Here is a 27,254-nt window from a genome sequence, read left to right as displayed (position 1 = left end):
TACTCGCATTGACATGCTTTCAAATGGCTAAGTTGGCAGGAGTTGAGACAAGGACGGGAGCTCCCATGACTGGGAGAGACCTGGGAACAAGGTCAGCCAATGAATAGGCAGAGCAATTAAGTCAGCCAATGGGAGCTTTAAACAGATCTGAGTCTGTGCAGCAAAAGGGAAACAGAAACTTAAGAAGAAAGCAGCCTGCTGCTCCGAGAAGTAAACTGAAGAACCCTCGTCTGGGCTTTTCTGCTGATATGAAACTAACTGCTTGTGTTTGCCTGTAGCTCTCCTGCCTTGTGTTTACTTGGAAGTACCACCTGTTGATGTTGTACATTGATTCATCTATTTTTATGTATATAAAGGTTAATGAATCCTGCTGCATTAGTTATCTGCGTGTGCTTCTGGATTTGAATTTATGCAACAAACTGACAATTACAATAGAATAACAGAGTTGGAAGGGACCTTGGAGGTCTTCTAGTCCAACCCCCAGCCTAGGCAGGAAACCCTATACCATTTCAGACAAATGGTTATCCAACATCTTCTTAAAGACTTCCAGTGTTGGGGCATTCACAACTTCTGGTGGCAGGTTGTTCCACTGATTAATTGTTCTAACTGTCAGGGAATTTTTCCTCAGTTCTAAGTTGCTTCTCTCCTTGATTAGTTTCCACCCATTGCTTCTTGTCCTGCCCTCAGGTGCCTTGGAGAACAGTTTGACTCCCTCTTCTTTGTGGCAACCCCTGAGATCTTGGAAGACTGCTATCATGTCTCCCCTGGTCCTTCTTTTCCTTAAACTAGACATACCCAGTTCCTGCAACCATTCTTCATATGTTTTTGCCTCCATCATTGTGTAGGAACACAGCTTGTTTTGTGGTATTTCTCATTGCGGGACCAAATCTAAAAATTGAAATAATATTCCGTATCCGTCACCGACAACCTTTTGCAGGTTCATCAGGAGATTTTATTTTTAGCGTCTCATCACAGCTTAAATTAGCGTGGTGTTTTGCAGCACAAATGTTTTCCACGCTGGAGATCTTCAAGTGGTGCATATCACAATATTTAATAAATATGTGCGTGTTATAAGAGTCGTGTAATTTGCTGTCTTCCTTTTTTAGAAATATACTTACCAGTTCTCAAAAAATCAGTGGTGATAAGAAAGACATTTGGAAGGGCATGCAATTGTACACATGTATATTAAGAGGGTAGAATTGTGTTTTTTGGTGTGTAGCATATCTAACTTTTTAAGTGAACAAGAAACATAAAAAAAATGTTGTGGCCCACCAGTGGCCAGTGAAGCTGGCGGCAGATTCAAACAGTGAGGAGGTTGGGTAGCAACATGGGCCAGTCTTGGAGTCTGGGGGAGGCTCTGATGAGGGCTCTGTGTCAGAGGCAGAGAGGGGGCCAGGGCCATATGCCAGTTATCAGCTGCCTTCGAAGTCAGGCATCAGTGAGGCAGACAAACAGCTGGAGCCTGTTCCCAGTGTGTGCATGTACAGAGTTGCCAGATGAAGGGAACAGCTAAGGAACAAGGGTCAACTTGGGAGTATGGCCACAAGTGGACAGTGAATGGCCCCTCCCAGAGGGAATAAAAGAGGAGAGAAAGGGGAGTGGCGTTTGCAGGAGACAATCACTTCATTCCTGCATTCTTACCAAGTATTGGGGCATCTGAAAGATCTCGGCCTGGCCCCTCTCCAAGCCTGATAAAGGTCGCTAATTGTGAACTATCTTGAAAGAGTGTGAGAGAGGAAACACTTTGCTGGAGGGGAATTCACTGTAAATTAAATAAAAGGGGTTTGTTGGTTTTGTGCTGCAGGGGAAGCTTAGGGCAGAACAATAAACTTGTTTTTAGCAAATGCTATTAAGGGTTGAGATGTACAAATCGAGGAATGGATGGTTAATTGTTTTCCTTCAATACACTGGTTACAAGAACCAGCTGGGCCTTGACTTATGACCGAAATTGAGTCCACAATTTATGCTGCTAAGTGAGACATTGCTGAAGTGAGTTTTGCCTTGTTTTTTTGATCTTGCTTGGCACACTTGTTCAGTGAATCCCTGGAATTGTTAAGTTAGTAAGACGGTTGTTAAGTGAATCTGGCTTCCCATTGACCTTGCTTGTCAGACGGTCGCAAAAGGGGATTAACATGATCCCAGGTCATTGCAACCGTCGCAAAGATGAGTCAGTGGCCAAGCATTTGAATTTTGATCACATGCCGAAACTGTTGTGAGAACAACCTGGTCATAAGCTTTCATGGCTAAGGCAGGATTAGAACTCACTGTCTCCTGGTGACTGGCCCAAAGTCACCCAGCCTGCTTTTAAGTCTAAGGCAGAACTAGAACTCCCAGTCTCCTTGTGATTGACCTAGAGTCACCCAGCTTTCTTTCATGCTTAAGGAGGGACTAGAACTCACTGTCGCCTGGTGATTCGCCCAAAGTCACCCAGCCGGCTTCCACAGCTAAGGTAGCGCTAGAACTCACAGTCTTCTGGTGACTGGCCTAAAGTCACCCAGCCAGCTTTTAAGTCTAAGGCAGAACTAGAACTCCCAGTCTCCTTGTGATTTCTTTCATGCCTAAGGCGGGACTAGAACTCACCATCTGTGGATTGGCCCAAGGTTACCCAGCTGGCTTTCATGGTTAAAGCCAGGACTAGAACTCACGGTCTCCTGCTTTCTAACCCAGTGCTTTAACCACTAGACCAAACTGCCTCTCACAATTATGTCTCAATCAGCCTTTGTCTTCAACAAATTTAAGTGATGCTTGTTTGTTTGGGGAGACAAAAGTTTCTCTTACGTGATGAAATAAGAGAAAATGATTGGACAAGGAGAAAAGGAAAGAAAGGGATATATTAGTTGAATAAAATGAATTATGTTAATCTGGGTAATGATATGTAGCTAATTAAGATGTTAGGGAATTATATTCATATGATTAATTGTGGAAACTAATTAAGTAAAATGCTTCTTATATAAAAACTGAATTTGAGGATATCTATAGAAAAAAGATGGAAAATGAAATGACAAACTTGGTTTATTTCGGAAGGGACAAATAACGATATCTTTTATGTGTTAAGAAAAAAAATGAAGTTTAAGATGGAAAATATGGAAATAAAATAACACGGCTAAAATTGGAAATGGAAATAGAATGTAAAATGAATTATGTATATGTGAGAATGTTAAATCGGGCAACATTTGTTTACAAAAGAAATTTAAATTTGTAAGAAAAAATTAAAAACTTCGTTTGCAAAACGTTTCTCTTACGTGTGTTGTGGCCTTTTCATTCAGGAGAATTGCTTGCTTCAAACCGTTTCCCAGCCTCAAAAGTGTCTCGGAAGTGAAAATAGTGAACATATTGTGACTTTGCACACAGCTCGAGAAAGCATCTAATATCCGTTGGCAGAATTTTCTTGGCAGTCTGGCTACTTAGTAACGCTTATGGTTATTTTTGACACACACCTGGAACAATACAACTTTTAAATCTTGGAACTGGAAGCAAAGCTTTTTAAAGTTTGCAGAGCACAATGGATTTTTTTTCCCCCTGGGTAGTTTTGTCTGTTTGCCAAAATGGTAATTGAGAAGTACCCACATCATGTTTTCGGATTAAATCTATGTCTATATATATTGTGTGAAAGATGTAAGTTGGATAAGCCCATTCATTGAGGGAAAGAACAGAAGGAGATGGAGATGATTGAGATAAGTGTGACTCTCTGTCGTAGAAAGAGAATTACGGCGTGCGCAATTTCTCGGATTGTGTTTTATTTATTCTGTTTGGATCTCACATTTCCTGGAAAGACCGAATGTGTAATTGCTGTAGCGTTTAATCCTTAGAGTGCTCTGGGCTGAATTAGTTTTAGAATACAACTCTCTTCTTTAAACGTTTCCACTTGAATTTTGTCTTCGATGGAAATCTCTAACATTTGACGGCCTCGTACATTTGGAAAAGTTAGAGCTTTCCAAAAAAAAAAAATCAACGATCCCCAGATTATGAGGGATCCGTTGTGCTCTCTAAGCTTGGCGGTTTTCTTGTTTTATGTTTCACGACCTAATTAGGTGACATCATCAGTGCTAGAACTCCATTCCCTCTTGTTGGAATACATGTTAGAACAGTGATGGCGAACCTATGGTACGTGTGCCACAAGTGGCACGTGGAGCCATTTGTCAGGGCACGCTAGGCGCTGCCCTGTTAGCTGGCCAGCGTGCATGCGCGTGCTGGCCAGCTGAGTTCACCTTTTTAAAAGCTATTTTTCACCTTCCCCAGGCTCCAGGGGCTTTATAGGATCCTGGGGAGGGTGAAAAGAGCCTCCCCCCCCGGAGGCTTCAGGGACCGCCCGGAGGCTTCCCTGACGCCTTTGGAGCGCTTAAAACCACCCTCCGGCAAACTGGAAGTCACTCCGGTTTGCTCGGAGGGTGGTTTTAAGCGTTCCGAAAGCTTCAGGGATCGTCTGGAGGCTTCCTTGACGCCTTCGGAACGCTTAAAACCACCCTCCGAGCAAACCGGAGTGACTTCCAGTTTGCCGGAGGGTGGTTTTAAGCGCTCCAAAGGCGTCAGGGAAGCCTCCGGGCGGTCCCTGAAGCCTCCGGGGGGGGGAGGCTCTTTTCACCCTCCCCAGGATCCTATAAAGCCCCTGGAGCCTGGGGAAGGCGAAAAATAGCTTTTAAAAAGGTGAACTCAGCTGGCCAGCACGCGCATGCACGCTGGCCAGCTAACAGGGCAGCGCCTAGCGTGCCCTGACAAATGGCTCCACGTGCCACTTGTGGCACACGTACCATAGGTTCGCCATCACTGTTCTAACATGTATTCCAACAAGAGGGAATGGAGTTCTAGCACTGATGATGTCACCTAATTAGGTCGTGAAACATAAAACAAGAAAACCGCCAAGCTTAGAGAGCACAACGGATCCCTCATAATCTGGGGATCGTTGATTTTTTTTTTTTTTAGAAAGCTCTAACTTTTCCAAATGTACGAGGCCGTCAAATGTTAGAGATTTCCATCGAAGACAAAATTCAAGTGGAAACGTTTAAAGAAGAGAGTTGTATTCTAAAACTAATTCAGCCCAGAGCACTCTAAGGATTAAACGCTACAGCAATTACACATTCGGTCTTTCCAGGAAATGTGAGATCCAAACAGAATAAATAAAACACAATCCGAGAAATTGCGCACGCCGTAATTCTCTTTCTACGACAGAGAGTCACACTTATCTCAACCATCTCCATCTCCTTCTGTTCTTTCCCTCAATGAATGGGCTTATCCAACTTACATCTTTCACACAATATATATAGACATAGATTTAATCCGAAAACATGATGTGGATACTTCTCCTATAAAGCCTCTGGAGCCTGGGGAGGGCGAAAAAAGCATGTAAAAATGGGGGGTGTCGCACGTTTTGCGCGCATGCGCACTGGGGGGGCACACGTTGCATTATGGGTGCAGCACGCCCGCACACGACCCCCCTGCGCTCCCCCCACTTGTGGCACACGAGCCAAAAAAGGTTCACCATCACTGTATTAGAATGTATTTTGTATTGCAACAACAAAAACTGCCATCTGCCAGTAGATGGCAGTGTTTACTTTGCATCTATGGTTAGAATCTATGGTTCTCTTTGTTCCTGTTTCCTGTAACACTTAAAACAGTTGAGCAGTAAAGCACATGGTGACTGTACATTTTGTTTGCTCTGTGGTGCTATATGTAAACAGAATTTCTAACACCTCCTAATGCTGATGATATTACCTAGTTGGGTCTTGAAATGTCTCCAAGAAAACCACCAAGCTCAGAGAGGTAGTGGTAACTACAGGTAGTCCTTGACTCACAACAGTTCATTTAATGACTGTTCAGAGTTACAACAGCATTGAAAAAAGCAACTTATGACAGTTCTTCACACTTATGACCGTTGCAGCATCCCCACAGTCACATGATTATGCTTGCCAACTCGTTCACATTTATGACAATTGCATTGTCCCCAAGTCACGCGATCCTCTTTTGCGACCTTCCAACAAGCAAAGTTAACAGGGAAACCAGATTCCCTAAAATCAGCAATTAAGAGCCTGATTTGGAAGTGGCGGGAACAGAAATTACTATTTTTTCCCCTTTCGTATATGTAACGTATGACAAGTCCATTGGGTTGCAAACAGATTAGAAGCTTATACATTTTGGACCAGTTTTGCAAGATCTATTTTGCAATAGATGGGTCAATGTTCAACTAGGGGGGGAGATAATAGAATGTAGAATAACAGAGTTGGAAGGGACTTTGGAGGTCTTCTAGTCCAACCCCCTGCTTAGGAAGGGAATGCTATACCATTTCAGACAAATGGTTGTCCAATCTCTTCTTAAAAGCCTCCAGTGTTGGAGCATTCACAACTTCAGGAGACATTGATTAATTGATTGATTGTTCTCACTGTCAGGAAGTTTCTCCTCAGTTCTAGGTTGCTTCCCTCCTTGATTAGTTTCCACCCATTGCTTCTTGTCCTGCCCTCTGTTGCTTTGGAGAACAGTTTGACTCCCTCTTCTTTGTGGCAACCCCTGAGATATTGGAAGACTGCTATCATGTCTCCCCCAGTCCTTCTTTCTATTAAAGTAGCCATGTCCAGTTGGTGTTTTGGTTGTTGTTGTTTTTTGAATTCATCTTCTAAAAATGTTCTTGCCTATTTTCGTCCTTGTTATCTATTTTTATTTCTAGGTTTTGTATTTGAACCTTCCGAATGAAATAAAATGGAGATAAACCAATACATTTCCATTTTTAAATATTCATGCCTGTTCTGAAAATATAAGAAAACCTTGTCTGATACAAAATTGTGGCATTTTATTATTAATGTTTAAGCAAGAATATGTGTTGGACTACATTATCACTCTGTTTGGTTGTCGGTTGAGCATTTAATTAGATCGCTCTGTGAATAACATCAGGTACGTTTGGCATTTAAAAACTGAGTGACCTACTTAACGTCCATTTCTGTTGATTTCTAGGCATTTTATGTACTGGAGGTGTAATAGTTTATATGGCATCAAATCAGGAATCTGTTATTATAGAGTCCTCGACTTAGAACAGTTCATTTAGTGACCGAAGTTGCAATGGCACTGAAAAAAGCCACTTATGGCCGTGTTTCACACTTGTGACCGTTGCAGCATCCCGACGGTCACATGGTCAAAATTCAGGCACTTGGTTAGTAACTGACTCGTATTTATGACGGTTGCAGTGATTCTGTGATCCTCTTTGGCAACCTTCCTGAGAAGCAAAATCAACGGGGAAGCTGGATTCGCTTAACAACCATGGTCCTAACTGAACAAATGCAGTGATTCGTTTAGCAACCGTGGCGAGAAAGGTTGTAAAATGTAAAATAGGGGAGATTTCACTGAAGAAGTGTCTTGCAAATTTTGGGCTCCATGGAGGTCGTACATTGAGGACTAACGAGGACGAGCCCCTGACTCTCATCCCACAGTGGGTCATCTATGAAAGTTCTGGGTGTGGCTCAGGGGTGCATTGCGGCTTCTGTTACTGCCGGTTTGCCCAGGGAGGCGCTTTGTACATGCATGCACTTGATGCACAGTACATGTGCATGCACAGCAGTGGTGGGTTCTGGGTCCCGTCCCAACCGGTATGGTTGGGATGGGTTCGTGTTGCCCACATGGATGCACGCAGCATGTGTCGTACCTGCCAGCGACATCTCCGCAAGCCTCTGCGATGCTCCAGCTGCTCAGTGGAGCGTTGCGCAGGTGCTGTATGCGCCAGGCACGTGCGCGGAAGTGACGAAGCCTGTAAGGACAGGTAAGGAGCTCAGGCGGGTGGGCCCTCTGGAGCACCGTACCGGAATGGTACCCGGTGCTCCGGCCAGGCTCCGGTACCCACCACTGATGCCCAGTAGAAAAAAAAATAGTTTCTGCGCATGCGCAGAAGCAGAAAACAAAATGGCACCGCCATAGGCGCCGCTGATAGAACCGGTTTGAGGATGTGTCCAGCCACGTTACTACCTACTTGTCTGAACCGGTCCGAACCGTTGGAACCCACCTCTGGTATGGCTTTGCTGCTGTCCATCGTCCCAATTCACATTGAACCCCATCCAGTTTTCCGCAATGCGCGGCAGCAGCCAAAAAAAGCTAACACGACCCTGAATTGTATAAACAGAGACCTAGAAACAAGATCACGTGAAGTATTAGTACCGCTTTATAAAGGCCTAGTAAGGCCACACCTGGAATCCTGCAACCGATTTTGGTCACCATCCTACAAAAAAGATGTTGAGACTTTGGAAAAAGTTCAGAGAAGAGCAACTAAGAGGATGAAAGGCCTGGAGACTAAAACAGATGATGAACGGTTGCAAGATTTGGCTCGTCTAGAGAAAGGAAGAATGAGGTGTTCCAGTATTTGAAGGGCACACAAAGAAGAGGGGGTCAAATTATTCTCCAAAGCACCAGAAAGCTGGAGAAGAAAGAATGGATGGAAACTAATCAAGGAGAGAAGCAACTTAGAACTGAGGAGAAATTTCCTGACAGTTAGAACAATTAATCAGTGGAACAGAATTTGCCTCCAGAAGTTGTGAATGCCCCAACACTGGAAGTCTTTAAGAAGATGTTGGACAACACTTTGTCTGAAGTGGTGTAGGGTTTCCTGCCTAAGCAGGGGGTTGGACTAGAAGACCTCCAAGGTCCCTTCCAGCTCTATTCTGATTGATAAAAAAACAGGGTCAGGATTTAGATCTTAAAGACACATTTCCAAAGTAATTTTGAAGGTGAGCACCATGGAAGCAATCAAGTAATTAATTAGGAAGTCAAGTAGGATCATCTATTGAGAAGTGTGGAAAAGTCAGAAGCTGTGATTATGAATACAACTTTAACTTTGTTAACCCTGATAGACATCCTTAAACCATTTTCAGCCTGGATTTGCAAGAGAACATTAGTAGATTGTTAAGTCTCTTCAGGATCGCACAAGTTTATAGTTTTTGTTTTTGTGCTGTTTTGATCGCTTGGAAATAAAACTGTACACCTTCTTACCAGGGAGTGTGCAGAAAATATTGTATTTGAGACATATCAGGGAAGCACACAAAAGAGAACATTTGAAATACCAATGCTATCTTCTCATTAAAGCCCTGCTTTTCATAACTGAATTTTTCATCAGAAAAAATATAACATTTGCTTAAAAAAACACCCATCCAAAAATTTCACATTAAAGCTCCAGTTAATATTATTTTCTTAAGATACTGGCTCAAAACATCACAGCTGTCGATATCCAGCAGCGATACCCTTGGCAATCTCTGATGCAGAAAGTTGTGTTACTTTGTGCAGCTATTTTAGATGTGCGTGGTATTAAACAATGTGATACGAGTAAGATCCACCCTTCCTGTAGTTGTTAAGAAAGATATTTCTTAAGTAGCCTGCTCTCAGAGAAGTAAAACCAAGGGAGATAAAAGACTTTTTGCACGCTTGCATTTTAGCAGCTGTATTTTTGTTTCCTGAATAAATGTGTAATTTGCCTAGTTTATTATGAGGGTTTCTTTTGTCCATTTGTCTTCCCTCTTACAATTATACCTGGTTTGAAAAGTGGTCCCAGTTACACACGGATTAAGTAAGGGCTTCAGATTGCTTTTATAGCTTCCTTTTCTGTTCTAAAAGCTTTTTATCCTGGAATTGGAAATCAATTTAAATGCAGTGATGGATACGACAATTCGTTAAATCCAAACAGTTGTGTGTGTGTGTGTGTGTGTTTTCCCCCCTCTGTGGCCTCCTGCTGCCTCGTTCCCTGAAAACCGTTGCGTCTGACCTACTTCCTTCCTCCCTGTTGTCATAATCCTTGAGTGGGAATTTAATGCTATTTTTTACAATGGGCTGAGCGTAGAAAGGCAATCTAGAGAGAAGAGGGGAATAAAAGACACAACAGCAAATGGCCAGAAACACGGAATAATAATGAAAACCACCACACAGGCTGCTGTCTCGTCTGATGCATGACCTAAAATACAGGTAGCCCTCAGCTGCAGAGGTTATATTCAGCCGGTTTGGATCGGTTCCCCCGAACTGCTAGCGTCAAACTATGGATTGACCCTGCCCACCTGCCCCACCTCCAAAACGTCCTAGGTAGCCTCATTTTCGATGCCATGTGCATACATGCAGGCTGCAAGCGAGAGCAAAGTGCATGCACGGAAGGCCGCATGCATGCGTGGAAGGTGCACACATGCGACACAAGCATGCACCACGCATGCTCACAGTTGCAAACCAGTGGTAAACCTAAGTGAACCCCACTGCTGAATGGATGCCCATTTAAACATTTAAACTACAATGGGCATAAACTGAGGTCCCATCTTCTTGTTAGCTGAAGGTGACCAACCGTGGCAATGACTTCTTCGTCACATGCAAGGAAGAGTCTTATCTACCCCATGTTATGTGTCAGAGAAGATGAGGCTGTACTTGACCCCCACTGCCTGACCAAGTCACGATGAGTCAGATGACTGAATGAAAACAGAGTCCCCAGGGCTGGAAGGAACCTGTGAGGTCTTCTAGTCCAGCCCTCTGCTCAAGGCAGGAGTCTCCTACGAGGACTTCCTTGTCAGCTGGAGGCATGGACTGAGCAGTTGAGGAATGTCTCAGATGTTAGCTATGGCCAACGGTATCTTAGATTGCTGCTGAGAAAACCACAACTAGGAGAACATTTTTTATTTTAGCCGGTAATTTTCACCCCAGTTGGGATGCTCTGGATTTTATGCAGTTGCCTTCAGGTAATAAAATGAGGACAGAAGCTCCTGGGATGTCTGACCTCGGCAGTAGGGTTGAGAGATCCGTCAACAATAATCAACATCGTGATTATCATCTGCGAGATGAATTCAAGTCGGGCTAAACTTAGTATGTCTTGCAGACAAAATTAATGCTTGACTGAAACAGGATTTCTCTCGAACGGAAGGTGGTCTACGAATCCACCATTTCAGTTTTATGAAAGAGATATAAGGGGCTTCTTTGTCCAGTTTCAAGCATGTAAAAGGACAGAATCTCGTCATTTAACGTATTAGAAAACATCACGTACTTCCAATAATTTCTCTATAATGCAACCCACTTAATTTTGCCTCCCTGCTGAAAGGTCCACGTAGAATTGCATGGAAATAGATTGCATTGATCAAGTTAAATTTTCCTGAACAATTGGGTTTCTCTCTCTCTCTGTGCCTGGGTAAAATCCCACTTGGAATACTGCATTGGTCAGGTTTCCGAAAGATGCCCTAATTAATTCATGAGCCTCGAGCCAAGTTTCAAAAGAAATCCAGTCATTTATTAGGATCACCATTTGGGCAATACCCCATTGCAGTCAGATCTTGGTCTGCAGTTTTGGTTGCCACGATATAAAAAAAAAAGATTTTGGGACTCTGGAGAGAGTACAGAGAAGAGCAACGCAGAGGATTAGGGGACTGGGGGCTAAAATATACAAAGAACGGTTGCAGGAACTGTGTATTTCTAGTTTAATGAGAAGGAGTAGAGGTGACATGATAGCAGTCTTCCAATGTTTGAGGGGCAAACTATTCTCCAAAGCACCTGAGGGCAGGAGAAGAAGCAATGGGTGGAAACTAACCAAAGAGAGAAGCAACCTGGAACTAAGGAGAAAATTCCTAACAGTGAAGACAATTAACCAGTGGAACAACTTGCCTCTAGATATTGTGGGTGCTCCGACACCGGAGGTTTTTAAGAAGAGATTGGACAGCCATTTGTCTGAAGTGGTATCTCCTGCTTGAGAAGAAGGTTGGACTAGAAGACCTCCAAGGTCCATTCCAAATCTCTTATTCCAGTAATCTGTTGATAAATATGCTTAATCCAGGCAATTTTATGTCTGTAGTCAGAATTGAAGCCTGCATGAAGAAATGTAGATTATTGGCATCTTCCAAGCTTATAGAACAAAAACTCTCAAAGCAGAGACTTGTGGCATTAATAAGCATCAGAAGGAGATGGTGAGGTGGCTTAGAGGTGGAGCTCTCACCTCACAATCCAGAGGCTGTGAGTTTGATCCTAGGTAGAGGCAGATATTTCTTTCTCTGGGCATGATGAGAATATCTCTGCCGAACAAAACTTCACTCTGGCGACAGGAAGGGAATCTGGCCAGTAAACCCTCAGCTCCATTCAGTTGCTGAGACTACACGCCGCAAGGGATTATGGGGTCATTAAGTGAAGATGATGATAAGGAGGCAGCTTTAATTTCTGACAGAATGCGGGATAGCCATAACTCCATATTGCCAAATTTAGCCATATGGGTAGTTCTTGATTTACAACTATTTGTTTAGTTGCTATTCAAAGTTACAACAACCTTGAAAAAAAGCAATTTATGACCATGTTTCACACTTATGACCATCGCAACATCCCCCTGGTCAAGTGATCAAAATTCAGACTCTTGGCAACGGACTCATATTTATGACGGTTGCAGTGATCCCCTTTTACGACCTTCTGACAAGCCACGTCAACGCGGAATCGAGATTCACTTAACAACTGTGTTACTAGCATAAGAACTGCAGTGATTCCCTTAATGACTATGGCAAGAAAAGTCGTAAAATGGGGGAGGGGGAACCTCACTTAATAAATGTTTCACTTAGCAACATGAATTATTGGCTCCATTGTAGTCGTAAATCGAGAACGACCTGTACTGTTGATTACTTAATAGTCAATCTCCAGAGGAAATATAAAGTAAATAAATTCTCCTACCAGGCAACCTTAACTCCTGGAGACTTCATGGGTGTGGTTGTGTAGTATTTTGTTTAATGTGATTTGCCATCGCCGTTTTTCTGGGGAAGTTTTTTTGAAGTTTCCAGCTTAGATTATATCCTGTTTCCCCAACTGAGTAATAAACTTGGGGCTTCTAAAAGAAAATCTTTGGTTTTTTTTCCTTAAAAAAAAAAAGCCAAATCTCTAGCAATATAGAAAAACAGAGAAGTTTGGTTGAACAGAAGTACCAGATTGATGGTTCACCAAAATGCAACATTCTATGCAAGAGAACCTTAAGGATGAAATCTGTAATGGACAACCTAAAATGAAGCAATATAATTAAGAACCTTTGGAGCCAAAAGTATATTGTTGTAGGTTTTTATTGGGCAGCAGACTAGACAATGATGAGATTAAGAGCAGGCTTAATCGTAGTGTGCTGGACAAATGTATATGTCTTTTTTTTTTTACCCGATTTGATTAACTAGATTACATTATTTTATTTTTTAAAGCGGCATGCTTAATTTAATTTTAAAAGACACCGTTCTAACTCTGCACAATTTTCATTGATGAGAAGAGAAAATCACGGGGAAACCATGAATGTTCTTAACAGTAACAGAGTTGGAAGGGATCTTGGAGGTCATCTAGTCCCACCCCCGTTCTTCTGTCCGCAGAAATGGACAGATTAATGCTCATTAAGGATAAAGAAGTAACTGAATATTTCTTGATGTGGGAGGAATTCTACCAATGGCTAGACAATAGAAACAGAAGTTAGAAAGGAGGAGATATAAAAAAGAGGGAATGTGGAAAGAATTTGATGACGAAGATGTTATGTACTATTGTAATTGTATTGATCAATAGCTGTATTATTAATAGTATTATGATGAATATTGAAACGAATATGTGGATTTTGATTGTTTAAAACCAGGATTTCATGCTGTTCAGTGGAAATGGAAAGTAATATAAATAAAATAAATAAAGCATGAAAATAAAAGTGGAATGGGGTGCAGCTATGGGATTATATTGTTTGCATCCTTATTATCCATGGAGAAACAAGTCCAGAAATGAGGGCATCGTCTTCCCATTACGGATTTGTTTAAAAGGTCTTTTGTGGTGTTTGAGGACGTTTTAGAAATTAACGAGCTGCTCTGGAGAACAAACATCATCTTTGGCTTGTCAGCGCATAACATTTCGCAGGCACTTTGGCCTGAAATATTTATTTTAGACATTGCCTCGTAATGTTGTGATCTTGTACGGTTGCAGGGGATGTAAAACATCAAGCAAAAAGGTGGCACAAACAGGGCCACTTGCTACGATAGAGCCGTGATGGCGAACCTATGGCGTCCGCTCAGAACCCACTCTGCGGCCATGCGAACCGTCTCCCCAGCTCAGCTGTAGTGTGCATGCGCGCACACCTCCCGACAGCCAGCTGATTTTCAGGTCTCTGTGGGGTCTCTGCGGGAGACACGTGTGCGGGCGGTAGATGTGGGCGGTTACATGCGCATGTGCAGGGAGGGGTCACAGGGGGTGCTGTCTGCCCCCTCCTCCCCACGGCCTGTTTTGTGTCCCAGGAGGCTGCAGGGAGGCCCACGAGGCCCAAAAACGGGGCATAGGGGAGTCGCATGCGCATGCGTGGAAGGGGAGCGTGGAGGTGTCACGCATTGCATTATGGGTGCGAGCACGCACATGCACGCTTTCTCTCACACTTTCGGCACGCGATGATAAAACGTTTAGCCATCACTGGGATAGATGCTTGTCTCGGCATGACCTAAATGCTAATCCTGGCCAATGAACGCTTTGTGAGCACACAAGGAAATGCACAGTTATGTCTTTGATTCAGAAACGTCCATTTGAAAGTGTTTCAAAACATCTCAAAGTGTTTTATATCACTCCGTGCATACCTATTAAATAATATTTGGTCAGGTATTGAGAAAGAGATGCATGTATGTATGTATGTATGTATGTATGTATGTATGTATGTAGGTCTTGGCGCATTCGGGTCTTTTCCCGTGTAAGATTGAGAGTTGGTGACGTTTCGACGAGGTCCCACTCGCCATCTTCAGGCTGGTGCCTTTGGCTTCGTGCCTAAGCAACAGCAACAAGGCCAGCACTCCACATACCCCCACCAATATTTATAGAGGAAGGGCAGCTCTGATCGTGCCTGTGCAAGCACCAGCAAGCACCTTTACTTACTTTACTTTTATTTAATTTATATACCGCGCCCTCTCCCAGAAGGGACTCGGGGCGGTGCCTAAGGCACCAGCCTGAAGATGACGAGTGGGACCTCGTCAAAATGTCACCAAGATACTCTCAATCTTACACGGGAAAAGACCCGAATACGCCAAGACCTGCATACCGTAAGTATGTATGTATGTATGCATGCATGCATGCATGCATACATACATACATACATACATACATACATACATATATACATACACACACACAAACACACACACACACACACACACACACACATACAGACAGACATATACATATGTCTGTTAAATTAAGCAGTGTTAAATAGTATAAGGCAGGGATGGCAAACCTTTTTCTTATGGCGTGTCAAAATTGTGTGTTCTGCACCAATTCAATCCCCCCCATTTGCGCATTCACATATGTTTCCTCCCCAGGCTCTGGAGGCTTTCCTGAAGCCTGGGAAGGGCGAAATCGGCCTCCCTCGGCTCCCCGGAGGCCCTCTGGGAGCCAGAAACGGATCGTTTCCGAACTTCCGGTTGGCCTTTGGGGCCATTTCCCCCCCTCCCCAGTCTTCAGGAAAGCCTCCGGAGGCTGAGGAGGGTGAAAAACAGTCCCAATGGGCCAACAGGAAGTTCGGAAATGATTTGTTTGGCTCCCGGGGGCCCGGGGGAGGCCGTTTTTGCCCTCCTCAGCCTCTGGAGGCTTTCTTGAAGACTGGGGAGGGCGAAAATGGCTCCCACAGTTCTCCGGAAGGGCAAAAAGGAGCTGGCCAATGTGCGCATGCGCGCCAGAGTTGATGGCTGGTGTGCCAGCAAATATGGCTCCGTGTGCCACCTGTGGCACGTGTGCCATAGGTTCGCCATCACGGGTATAGGATTTCATGATCGAACATGGGTTGGACTAGAAGACCTCCAAGGTCCCTTCCAGCTCTATTCGGATTTAATAGCTTCCCTTCAGAGGTTGTGGGTGCTTCATCACTGGAGGCTTTCAAAACGAGACGCGACTACATTTGTCTGAAATGGTGTTTAGATCAGGGCACCTTTCTGGACTTTCCCAGTGGGAGTTGAACCCTGAACTTCCTCTCAAACTACTATAGGTGACGTAAGGCATGTTAGTTTAAATGGCACAGTTTGGGAGGGGAAATAAACAGTCCGGAGAACTCCAGAAGTTTCGATTTCCAGTTTGACAAACTGGGCAAACTTTTTAATTCATTCTCAGAGTTTGCGTATCGCGCTTCTTGATGCGTGATTCCTGTGTGTTGCATGAGGCGCTTGCTAAAACTGAAGAACCATCTAGAAATATTTTGAATATCAACCGTTGCGTTGCTGAGCTGGTGTTAGTTTCAGGTTTTGAAATGCCTGCGGCATTTCTAAACTTCTGGTTTTGTTACAACACGGTCCCTTTGCACAACTCTACATTTGAACTTTGTGCTCCTTGGGCAGGATTTATCTCTGGCTTGCGTTGCAGAATCAGTTCAGCTGATTGTCTGTGGAGATTCTCCATCCTCCAGGTCATGGTTGACCCAAAGGTTCTTTTTCAAGAGGCAACTAATAGTCAGCATTAAATTGGTGATAGAGAAGAGTCAACAGAATTCAAGATAGGTTGGATTTAGGCCAGGGGCGTCATACTCAATTTCATTCAGGGCCAACACAGGGCTGTGGTTGACCTCGGGGGCCCAGGCGTGCGTGGCCGAGTGGGTGGGCGTGGATAACTTGATGCCATTCACTGGGCATGGCAAGCTGGGTGGGCATGAAAACTTTGACACCACTCCCCAAACTGCTGGCATTTTTCCTCTTTGCATTGGGCAGAACAGGCTGAAGCCATGCTGCCCAATGTTCCTCTTCGCAATGGCTAGACCCAGAGGTGGATTCAGCCGGTTCGCACTTGTTCAGGCAAACCGGTTGTTAACATTTTGCGCAGTTGCAAACACTTCCTAGTTGCTTCCGACCCACATTAAAACATTAAAAGTTTTTTTAACTAACTATTCCGATTGTAGGAGAAATACTAAGTAGTTTCTCTCCTGAACCTAATTTTAAGTTACCTGTTTAGCAACTGAAATCACGGACAGGCTGCAGGCGGAATTATTTTCACCGAGACAGAAATAATTTAAAAAAGATGAACAGCTGTGAATTTCAAACACAATAAATATTTCACTGAGCTGAAGTGACTTTGGTTTTTTTCCCCCCTTTATGAAATGACTTGATCTCACTCTGGCCCGGCTGAAAAATTACGCAATTCTGCTTTTATTTGAACTTGCATTGTTATGTTCTAAAATAAACTCTTCGAGAAATAGTTTGGTTTCTATTCTAGGAAGCAAATGTTACCTCCGGCATTCAAAAGGCTTTCTCCATGCAGATCTATCAACCTTTTGAAACGATGCACTGTGTAAAAAAAAAATGGTTCCATTTGTTGTGCTCTTGACTTTCGTTTCTTCATTTTAATGTTGCAACAAAAAGCATCTGATCTGTAAAAATGAAAACCAGATGAGTAATAAGCTAAAAGACGTAATGGGTCCTTCAAGAGAATATACAGGATAATGACATTCCTGCAGTAGCTTTTAAGAAAGCTGATAAAAGTGCTGTTGATCTATTGTGGTTTTGAATAGAATAGAAAGAGTTGGACTTCTAGTCCAACCCCCTGCCTAGGCAGGAAACCCTATACCGTTTCAGACAGATGGCTATCCAACATCTTCTTAAAGACTTCCACTGTTGGGGCATTCACAACTTCTGGAGGCAAGCTGTTCCACTGATTAATTGTTCTAGCTGTCAGGAAATTTCTCCTCAGTTCTAGGTTGCTTCTCTCCTTGATTAGTTTCCACCCATTGCTTCTTATTCTACCCTCAGGTGCCTTGGAGAATAGCTTGACTCCCTCTTCTTTGTGGCAGCCCCAGAGATATTGGAAGACTGCTATCATGTCTCCCCTGGTCCTTCTTTCTCTTAAGCTAAACATACCCAGTTCCAGTAACTGTTCTTCATATGTTTTAGTCTCCAGTCCCCTAATCCTCTTTGTTGCTCTTCTCTGCACTCTTTCTAGAGTCTCCACATCTTTTCTACATCGTGGCGACCAAAACTGAATGCAGTATTCCAGGTGTGGCCTTACCAAAGCATTATAAAGTGGTATTAACCCTTCACGTGATCTTGATTCTCTCCCTTTGTTGATGCAGCCTAGAACTGTGTTGGCTTTTTTGGCAGCTGCTGTACACAGCTGGCTCATATTTAAATGGTTTTCCTCCCCTTACTTTCACTTAGAGGCATCCGTAGTTGTAAAAAAAAAAGTAAATTCTGTTTTTACATCAACTGTCTGTCCTTGTTTAATGTGTTGCGTTTGCAGTGTAATTCCCAAAGGTCCAGGGCTTTGATTGAAATATGACTGACGTCATCTTGACTGTTGTCACACCTGCTGTGGCTTTTTAAGGTGCCTAGAAGAAATAATTGGCAAGTCAGGAGTTTGTTTGTTGCGTCTATTGTGTTCTCGACTAGTGGACATTGTTCCTTGGTGCTCTCTGAGTTTGGTTCTTTTCTTGCAGACATTTCACTACCAAAGTAGGTAACGTCATCTGTGCTAAATACCAATACCAATTGGTCAGTAGCTTGCATCACAATTCATCGTGGTTGGCTAGATTATTCAATCAGCTTCTCTTCACCTGATTTTAATGGAAAACTTACAAATAAGGAAACCAGTTACAATTACTTGGTACTAAACGAAGATCACTAATGCTAAATCAACTTTATTAAAAGAACTCACTAGTATGTTTGTGCTTCTCTTAGATTGCAGTTGAATGCTCTTGTAACTAACAAAACTGTTGAATGACCTACTGGTATATGATCATTATCCTTGTCAATCTCTCGTAGTTTACTATGATGAGAGATTTCAGTTTTAAAAAGTAAATAGCAGCAAAGAAGTGGAGAAAACTTTCAGGAGTGATGTCCTTGGTGTTAGACAATGATGAGGTTACCTAGTTGGGTAATGAAATGTCTACATAAAATCAACCAAGCCCAGAGAGTACCTAGGACCAATTGGTTCTCTTCCTCTTCCTCCTCCTCCTCTCCTCCTCCTCCTCTTCTCCTTCACCTGCTCCTTCATTCCACAAACCCCACTCCCTTCTATTATTGATGAAGTTACCTAGTTGGGTAATGAAATGTCTGCATGAAAACAACCAAGCTCAGAGAGCACCAAGAACCCCACAGTTCTCCTCCGCCTCCTCCTCCTCTCCTCCTCCATTCCACAAACCCCTTCCCCTCCTAGTACTGATGATGCTACCTAGTCAGGCGATAAAATGTCTGCAAGAAAACAAGCAAGCTCAGAGAGCACCAAGGGCCCTTCATTGCAACTCTGAGCAATGAAAATATTCTCCTTTATTGCTACGTTGTGCCTTGAATAATATTCCATTGTTGGGTGCTAGGACGATTGAAATACGATGCCTGGGATCCTATTTAAGCTTATTTTTATTCCTGCATGCCTAGCATCACTCTGAATTCAGTCCATAATTTGACAACGTCAGAGAAGATTAATATGTAGGAAAAACACAGAAGGAGAATACCATAGCAGTGATTATTTATTACTTAATGAAAAGGCAGCAGCTCAAAACTCTTAAGAGAAGCAAAACATTTTGCGTGTTCTTGTCCTGATGCCAAGAAAGGGCTAAGGCTGAAGAGAAACAAATAGCTAATTAACCCCCAAAATCCAGTCTTGCGTTTCAAAATTAGCAATCTGATGTTTTGTTTTATGGATTAAGCTTCATTTGAAACACTTAATTTAAATTCTGGGAAAAAGAATCAGCTTAAAAAATAAATCGTTTAGACTGGATGTGTATATCTTACATTACTGGAAAGAAAACACTCCTACAAATATCCATATTTGGATATTTTTCTGGAACTTGGATTTTTTGGGGAAAGGCCGAAAGTGAACATTTGAAACTTGGTCCTTCTGAGAAAAGTTTTAACGTTGGCAGGGGGAAAAAAACCCCTCTGTTGTTTATTAGTCAAAGTTCTGACCCAAAATTTGTCCCGTATTTCCAGGGAAAGATTCTTTTGCAAATAGTTTTATAAAATAGTTCCTCTTTCCTTATTTATTTTCTTTCCAAAAGAACAATTAGAGGAATACTTTATGGAGTTTGCAACTCATGCGTAAATGGATAATGTTACACAATTCCATGTGAAAAATAACATAGGGCTGCATTTTCTTTAGTGGCAACATAGAGTTGGTACATGTGTGTTTACATGGGCAAAAGAACCCAAAACGGGAAGTGGGTGTAACTTGTAAGTAACTTCAACTTTGTTTATTAATCAGTACTGCCATCTTGTGGGAATTGGCTGCACTTCTATTCTTTGACAAATCGATGATGCTCAGTGTTGATAAAAAGTCTTGTACCGTGGCAATTTTTCTCCTTCTCTCTTCTCTTCTCCTTTCTTCTCTTCTCCTTCTCCTCCTCTCCTCTTCCTCTTCATCTCCTTTTACCTCCTCTTCCTCTTCCCCCCTTTTCCCTCCTCTTCCTCTCCTCCTCTCATTTTACCTCCTCTTCCTCTTCCCCCCCTTTTCCCTCCTCTTCCTCTCCTCTTCCTCCTCCTCCTCCTCCTCCTCCTCTCCTTTTATCTCCTCTTCCTCTCCTTTTACCTCCTCCTCCTTCTCTTCCTTCTCTTCCTCCTCTCCTCCTCCTCTTCCCCCTCTTCCCTCCCCCCTCTGCCTTCCTGTTTCCCTTAAATATTTTTTTTCCAGGATATGCAACTTTTATTTTCTTTTTATTAAAAAAAAATCAGCCTTGCGTTTGGGATTTGATAGGCAATATAAATGCACATCCTCCCTCATCCCATTCTAGCAACCCGAAACCCACGTAAGGCTAATAAAACAGCAGAAAAACCAAAGCTGAATTAAAAATAGTTCAAATTGCTAGATTGCTATAACAGCTATAATTAAATGCATTATTAAGCCATCGCTTCAGCATATCATCTGCGGGAACCGAAGAGGCAGAAAATAATTATATGGTATAATATAACCGTTTTGGCATGTGTGGAATTTTAATATATTTCTTTTCTCTTTTTCTTTTTAAGACCAGCATAAGGGAAGGTCTGCTCTTGAAACAAACCAGTTCTTTCCAGAGATGGAAAAGACGCTACTTTAAACTCCGAGGAAGGACTCTCTACTATGCCAAGAATTCCAAGGTAAAAATGTATTATTAAGGAACATGCTTTGCCTGATATAATAATTGTATTTTTGAGGCTTTTAAAAATATCTTGCTATGGAAGATAAGAGCGATAAAATAAGATTGCTGCTGTATTATTTTCCCTTGCAACTATTCTATTTCCTCCTACTTATAGTATAATTTTCTAAGGCACTCAAAGGAAGCAAAGATTGTACATTTGGCTTTTGATTTTGCAAGAAAGATTATTTGATAGCCTAGCTATGAATGAATGCAGATTGGATTTACTGGTACATTGTTAGAGTTCATTTCAAACTGATCTTGGATTAAAACTGGCATGATCTAAAAGAGACCTAGAAAAGGTAAATATACCAGGAAGGACACTGTTTTGTTTTGTTTCCCAGAAAGATTTTGCTTTGCCAAGAATCAGGACAACAATGCAGGATCTGGATGGTAAACTAGTTCTTCTCAATTTCTGCTAGAAATAAATTTAAGGAAAAGAAGAAGGGGCCACTTCTAATCCTCTAAATATTATCTTTATAACTTGTGTTCTAGAGAGATCTTGACAGCTTACTAAGGATAAATCCATTTGCAGAGGAAACAGGATCTATATTCATATGTCATCCAATATTTGGGGAGCAAAACTCTTACCACTCATAGTTTTTAAACCAGGCTGGTTGTTCTGGGATATATGAAAAGCTTTAAGTCACGGGGGGAATCTGCTGCATATCACAACATATTTATTCATAAGTATAGATTTTGAATAATACAGAGTGATGCGGTGCAGAGGTGGTAGTCAGTTGGTTTGCACCGGTTCGCCCGAACTAGTGACGGAAATTTTGCTTCATTCAGTGAACTGGTAGCGATGGCCAACTGGCCATGCCCCTGAACCGGTCCCCCTGTTGCCAGTTGCTCACCCCCGCCAACCCGCCAGCTTTTTCGCCAAGGACTTTTCAATGGCCTGCAGCCAGCCGCCACCTCGTTGAGAGCTGGTATGAAAGGGGCTCTCAAAGAGGCAGCCGCCACTTCTTTGCCAGCCAGCTGCTTCCCAGCAGTGGCGGCTAGCTGGGGATTGCCGAAGACTCCAGTCAGCTTGCCTTCCGGACCCTAGACCAGCCGCCGCGGAAGGTAAGCAACCAAAGAGGTGGTGGTGGTGGGGAAGTGGGGCTAGAGCTGGGGCCACTAAAGGAGGGGAAACAGGGGTGACTGGCGAAGGGAAGGGGGGGTAGATAGGGAGAAATCCTAAAAAAATTCCTACCTTTTCCTGTGGGCGTGGCTTGGTGGGGGGATCATGTGACTGAGTGGCCGAGGGCGTGAGTGACGTCAAGTTGGCCACGCCCACTCAGCCACATTCCACCCCCCAACCATGCCCACTGAACGGATAGTGAAATTTTTTTGAATCCCACCACTGGTGCGGTGCCCTAAAGGAGAAGCTCTCGCCTCACAACCAGGAGGCTGTGAGTTCGATCCTAGGTAGAGGCAGATATTTCTCTCTCTGGGCACAATGAGAATATATCTGCTGAACCAAACTCCGCATTGGCAACAGGGAAGGGCATCCAGCCAGTAAAACACTCTGCTAGCTCCATTCAGTCGCCCAGATTCCATCCCACAAGGGATTATGGGGTCATTAAATGAAGATGATGATGATGATAAAAAATTTTTGAATAATACATAAGGAAAACGCGGTAGAAAGGCAGAGCTTAGAAATCTTAACTTTTTTTTCTTCTAGAAAAGAGCTTTGCATTTTACATAATTCAGGCTAACCGTTTCTAGATTGCCTCTAAGGTTTAGGCGCTGTGATTTTCTTTTTTGTTCATTAAGAAAAGGCAGGAGGAAATGAACAAAAGGACCTTGGTTGGAATTGACCTGCACTTCTCTTTTCTTTCCACAGTCCTTAATCTTCGATGAAGTTGACTTGTCGGATGCCAGTGTGGCTGAATCAAGCACCAAAAATGTCAACAACAGCTTCACGGTAGGTGACCGGCACATTGACAGCTCCTAAAAGGCCACCGAGACCTTTGAAAGTTTGGTTTTTGCTCCGAGAGGCAGGGAGAAGGAAAAAGGTCAATTGAATAATATATTGGAACAACATATTGTAGCTTGTTTTATTTGATAACTCCATGCAAATGTTAAACGGAATAATAGGTTGGAATGAAAATTTCTCCAGAAAGTTTCGGAAATGTGGCAGTTTGGGCACACCCAAGTCTCTTTGGGTTAAAATACGATACAGGGAGTCCTCAAATTACGACGGCTCATGTAGTGACCCTTCGAAGTTGCAACGGCACTGGAAAAAATGTGACTTAGGATTATTTTTTTCACACTTGCAACCAATGCTGCATCCCTTTAGTCACGTGATCCAAATTCAGAGGCTTGGCAACTGGCATGGACTTATGACGGTTGCCGTGCCCCGGGGTCATGTGCCCCCCCCCTTTGCCACCATCTGACAACAAAGTCAATGGGGGAAGCCGCTTCACAGCTATGTTGCTAACTTAACAACCGCAGCGATTCACTTAACAACAGTGTCAAGAAAGGGTCGTAAAATGGGGCAAACTAAACGTAACAACTGTCTCGCTTGGCAAAGGACATTTTGGGCTCCGTTGTGATCATAACAAACCACTTCAAAGGATGCATTGGCTGCAATAAAGGATTCATGTAATTATGGGTAGTCCTCGAGTTACGACCACAAGGGAGTCTGCCTTTATGTTGCTAAGTGGAACATTTGTGAAGTGAGTTAGCCCCATTTGACAACTTTTCTTGCCCGGTGGTTAAGTGACTCATTGTATTTGTTAAGCTAGTCACACGGTTGTTAAGTGAATCCGTCTTCCCCCCTTGACTTCACTTGTCAGATGGTCGCAAAAGGTCCCGGGGATGTGACCCTGAGACCCTGCAACTGTCATAAGTGCATGCCAGTTGCCAAGCCTCTGAATTTTGATCCAGGGTGGAAAAACCATCCCAAGTCCCTATTTTCAGTGCTGTTGTAACTTTGGACCGTCACTAAATGAACTGTTGAAGTTGAGGACTACCTGTATTATCCTACAAAATAACCTCTCTGCTTACAGCCGATGAAATTCCATTTGCATTGCTGTTGCTTTAGCTTGAGTGGGGCGGTGGCCAAGAGGTGGAGCTCTCGCTTCACAATCCGCCAGCTCCTTTCAGTTGCCCAGACTCCACCCCACAAGGGATGATGGGGTCGTTAAAAGATGATGATGATGATGATGATGATGATGATGATGATGATGATGATGATGATGATGATTGCTGTTGCTTTAGCTTGTTGTCCATAGGCACAACACCATTCCTATCCATGGTATAATTGCATTTGTCAGGTTTCTGAAAAATGCCCTAATTAATTCATGAGCCTCGAGCCAGGTTTCAAAAGAAATACAGTCATTTATTAGGAACACCATTTCGGCAATATCCCATTGCAGTCAGATCTGATCTCATTTTAATTATGGCTGGACTTCTGTGTCCTCCCTCCCCTCTGTGTCCTTCCTCCCCTCAGTCTGAGTCATAAATCACATTCAACAACAAGGTGCATGCGTAGTAATCTGTAGTAATCTGTAGTAATCTGAGATCCGACTCTAGCTGAAGGTATGTGTGGAATGTGCTCCTCCCCTTTCCTCACCATGACAACTTTATGAGTTGACATTTGGCTCCCCTCAATTTCCAAAAACGACCTGTGCAGGTTTCCAGAATTCAACTACATAGGGAGTCCTTATGTCAGTTCTTGATTACTAGTAGGAAGGAATGTAAAGAAACGAGAGGGAGTAGACCATTGCTAATCCTCTAAGAGCATACTTATCTTCATGCCTTGGAACCTTTCTTTCGTGATTTGATGCAAACTGTTGGTTGAAGAAGGAAAAAGAAGAATAGAAGGAGATTTTGATATGCTTCCTTTAAAAAGAGAGAGAGAGAGAGATAGACAAAGACAGAGGTGCAAATGAGGTAGCTAGATAGATAAGAGGAATTACTACTCCCCAAAGAATTCACGCGAGAATCTCTTCTAGGTATTCTTTATCCCGCGAGATTTCATTTTGATTTTTAAAAAGCAGATAGCAGCCAACAAGTGTAGAAAACATTCGAGGCTGAAGTCCTGGGAGGTCTCTGAGCTTGGTGGTTTTCTTGCAGATGTTTCATTATGCAAATTAATTAGGTAAACATCATCACTGATGTTACTGATGCACTGATGATATTCCCTAGCTGGGTAATGAAACGTCTGCAAGAAAACCATTAAGCTTAGAGAGCAGCAAGGATCCCACAGGCATTCTCCTCCCCCCCCCACTCCTCCTCCTCCTCCTCCCTGCATACCACACTCCCTTCTGGCACTGATGATATTCCCTAGTTGGGTAATGAAATGTCTGCAAGAAAACCACCCAGCTCAGAGAGCACCAAGGGCCCCTCATTTCAACTCTGAGTTGCAAATCTTCTCTTCTATCGGTACTTTCAGGGTTACCCTTACGGCAGAGTCAAAATGAGTCCAGATGGTGGTTGCAACAGGTGTGAACAAAGCCACACCTGACTTTTGCGTGGGGGTGTTCTCGGAAAGCTTTGCTTTGTCCCACTTAAGTCAACCTGTAATGCAAAAAATGACTGAGGACAATGAAACAACGTCCAGGTCTTTGCGTAACAATCCATTGTGATGCTAAGATCTCGGTTTTTTTTTTTTTTTGCCTCCTGGGAGCAATTAATTTAGGGTATGGGGGGGGCTTTCCTGAAGCTAGTGAGCTTCTCTGACCTCTCATTTGGAGTTGAAAAGGAAACAATCTGCAGCCGTTCAGGTGTTTGGTTTGAAAAAAATAACCCTTTGTCTCTTGACGTGCCCACTCCTTATCGCCGAAATCTGCCTCTGCCTCTAGTTAGATATTGGATTTCTGAAAATTGCAGCCCTTTTTCCTCGTTCGAGATCAATGGAACAGGGCTGGTTCTTCACCTGGGCCAGGAAAGTACGGCCGTCCTGTTCTTAGCTTGATCAGATAAAGCGTAAAAATCACCCTGCTGCTCTTTATGAAGGAAGTCCCGTTTCCATCGACGAATCTCCTGGTTTCTATTGCTTTACCCTTTCGATTTGTTTCGCTCCGAAAAAACACCTTTGTTCTTTTGTTCTGGGGACGTGGGAAACTGAGAAGAAAGACCAGGGGGGGGACACACGAGAGCAGTCTTCCAGTATTTGAGGGGCTGCCACAAAGAAGAGGGGGTCAAACTATTTTCCAAAGCACCTGAAGGCAGGACAAGAAATGATGGGTGGAAACTAACCAAGGAGAGAAGCAACCTGGAATTAAGGAACTGCTTGCCCGCCAGGAGTTGTGGGTGCTCCAACACTGGGAATTTTTCACGACACAAGAAGCAACAGGTGGAAATTAACCAAGGAGAGAAGCAACTTAGAACTAAGAAGAAATTTCCTGACAGCGAGAACAATTAATCTCAACAATAAAACTGGTTTTCTTTACTTTGGTTTTTTTTTTTAACTTAAAAGGCACACCGCATATGATGTGCAGTCCATTTCTACGGACCTTAAAAGCTGTACTTCTTTTCCTTTAAGGCTTTGGGGATGTAATTTTTAAATAGCATAAGAAAAAGCCACTCTCATGGAGAAATAGCATCCTAGTCAAATGGCTGTCCAGTCTTTTCTTGAAAACCTCCAGGGATGGAGTATCCATAACTTCTGGTGGCAAGCTGTTCCACTGGTTAATTTTTCTCACTCTTAAGAAATTTCTCCTTATTTCTAGGTTGCTTCTTTCCTTGGTTAGTTTCCATCCATTGCTTCTTGTCCTGCCCTCAAGTGCTTTGGGGAATAGTTTGACTCCCTCTTCTTTGTGGCAGCCCCTGAGATATTGGAAGACTGCTATCATGTCTCCCCTAGTCCTCCTTTTCATTAAACTAACCAGGTGCAGTTCCTGCAACCGTTCTTCATATGTTTTTGTCTTCAGGCCTTTGATCATCTTAGTTGCTCTTCTTTGCACTGTTTCCAAAGTCTCAACATCTTTTTTATATTGTGGAGACCATAACTGGATGCAGTACTCCAAGTGTGGCCTTACCAAGGCCTTACAAAGCGGAGCTAACACTTCACATAGCCTCAATTCTGTCCCTCTGTTAATGTAGCCTAAGGCTGTGTTGGCTTTTTTTGGCAATTTGTCCCCAGAGCGAAGAATGAATCCCTATCGGTGCTAAATCTGCTCGTTACAATAATTGACATCCCGTCAACATTTCCATGTTTCTCTGAAGGTGCAAATAGTCCCCATCCACAAAACCCCTTTCTTGAAACAACAGCCAATGGCACAATCGCTTGCAGAGG

General features: G+C 43.1%; 1 protein-coding gene across 2 annotated transcripts in view; it reads left to right on the top strand.

The window, feature by feature from the left end:
* The window catches only part of DGKH (diacylglycerol kinase eta), a 105,754-nt gene that overhangs the window by 18,182 nt on the left and 60,318 nt on the right, over positions 1-27,254 (top strand). For both annotated transcript variants that reach the window (XM_081947902.1, XM_081947901.1), the window contains exons 2-3: positions 20,874-20,984; positions 22,854-22,934. In XM_081947902.1, the coding sequence (XP_081804028.1) occupies positions 20,874-20,984; positions 22,854-22,934 (192 nt within the window). The remainder of the gene's footprint in view (positions 1-20,873; positions 20,985-22,853; positions 22,935-27,254) is intronic.

Source organism: Natrix helvetica (assembly GCF_964273705.1).
Source record: "Natrix helvetica genome assembly, chromosome: 3".
Lineage (NCBI taxonomy): Eukaryota > Metazoa > Chordata > Lepidosauria > Squamata > Natricidae > Natrix > Natrix helvetica.
This window is presented reverse-complemented; position numbering and strand designations above follow the sequence as displayed.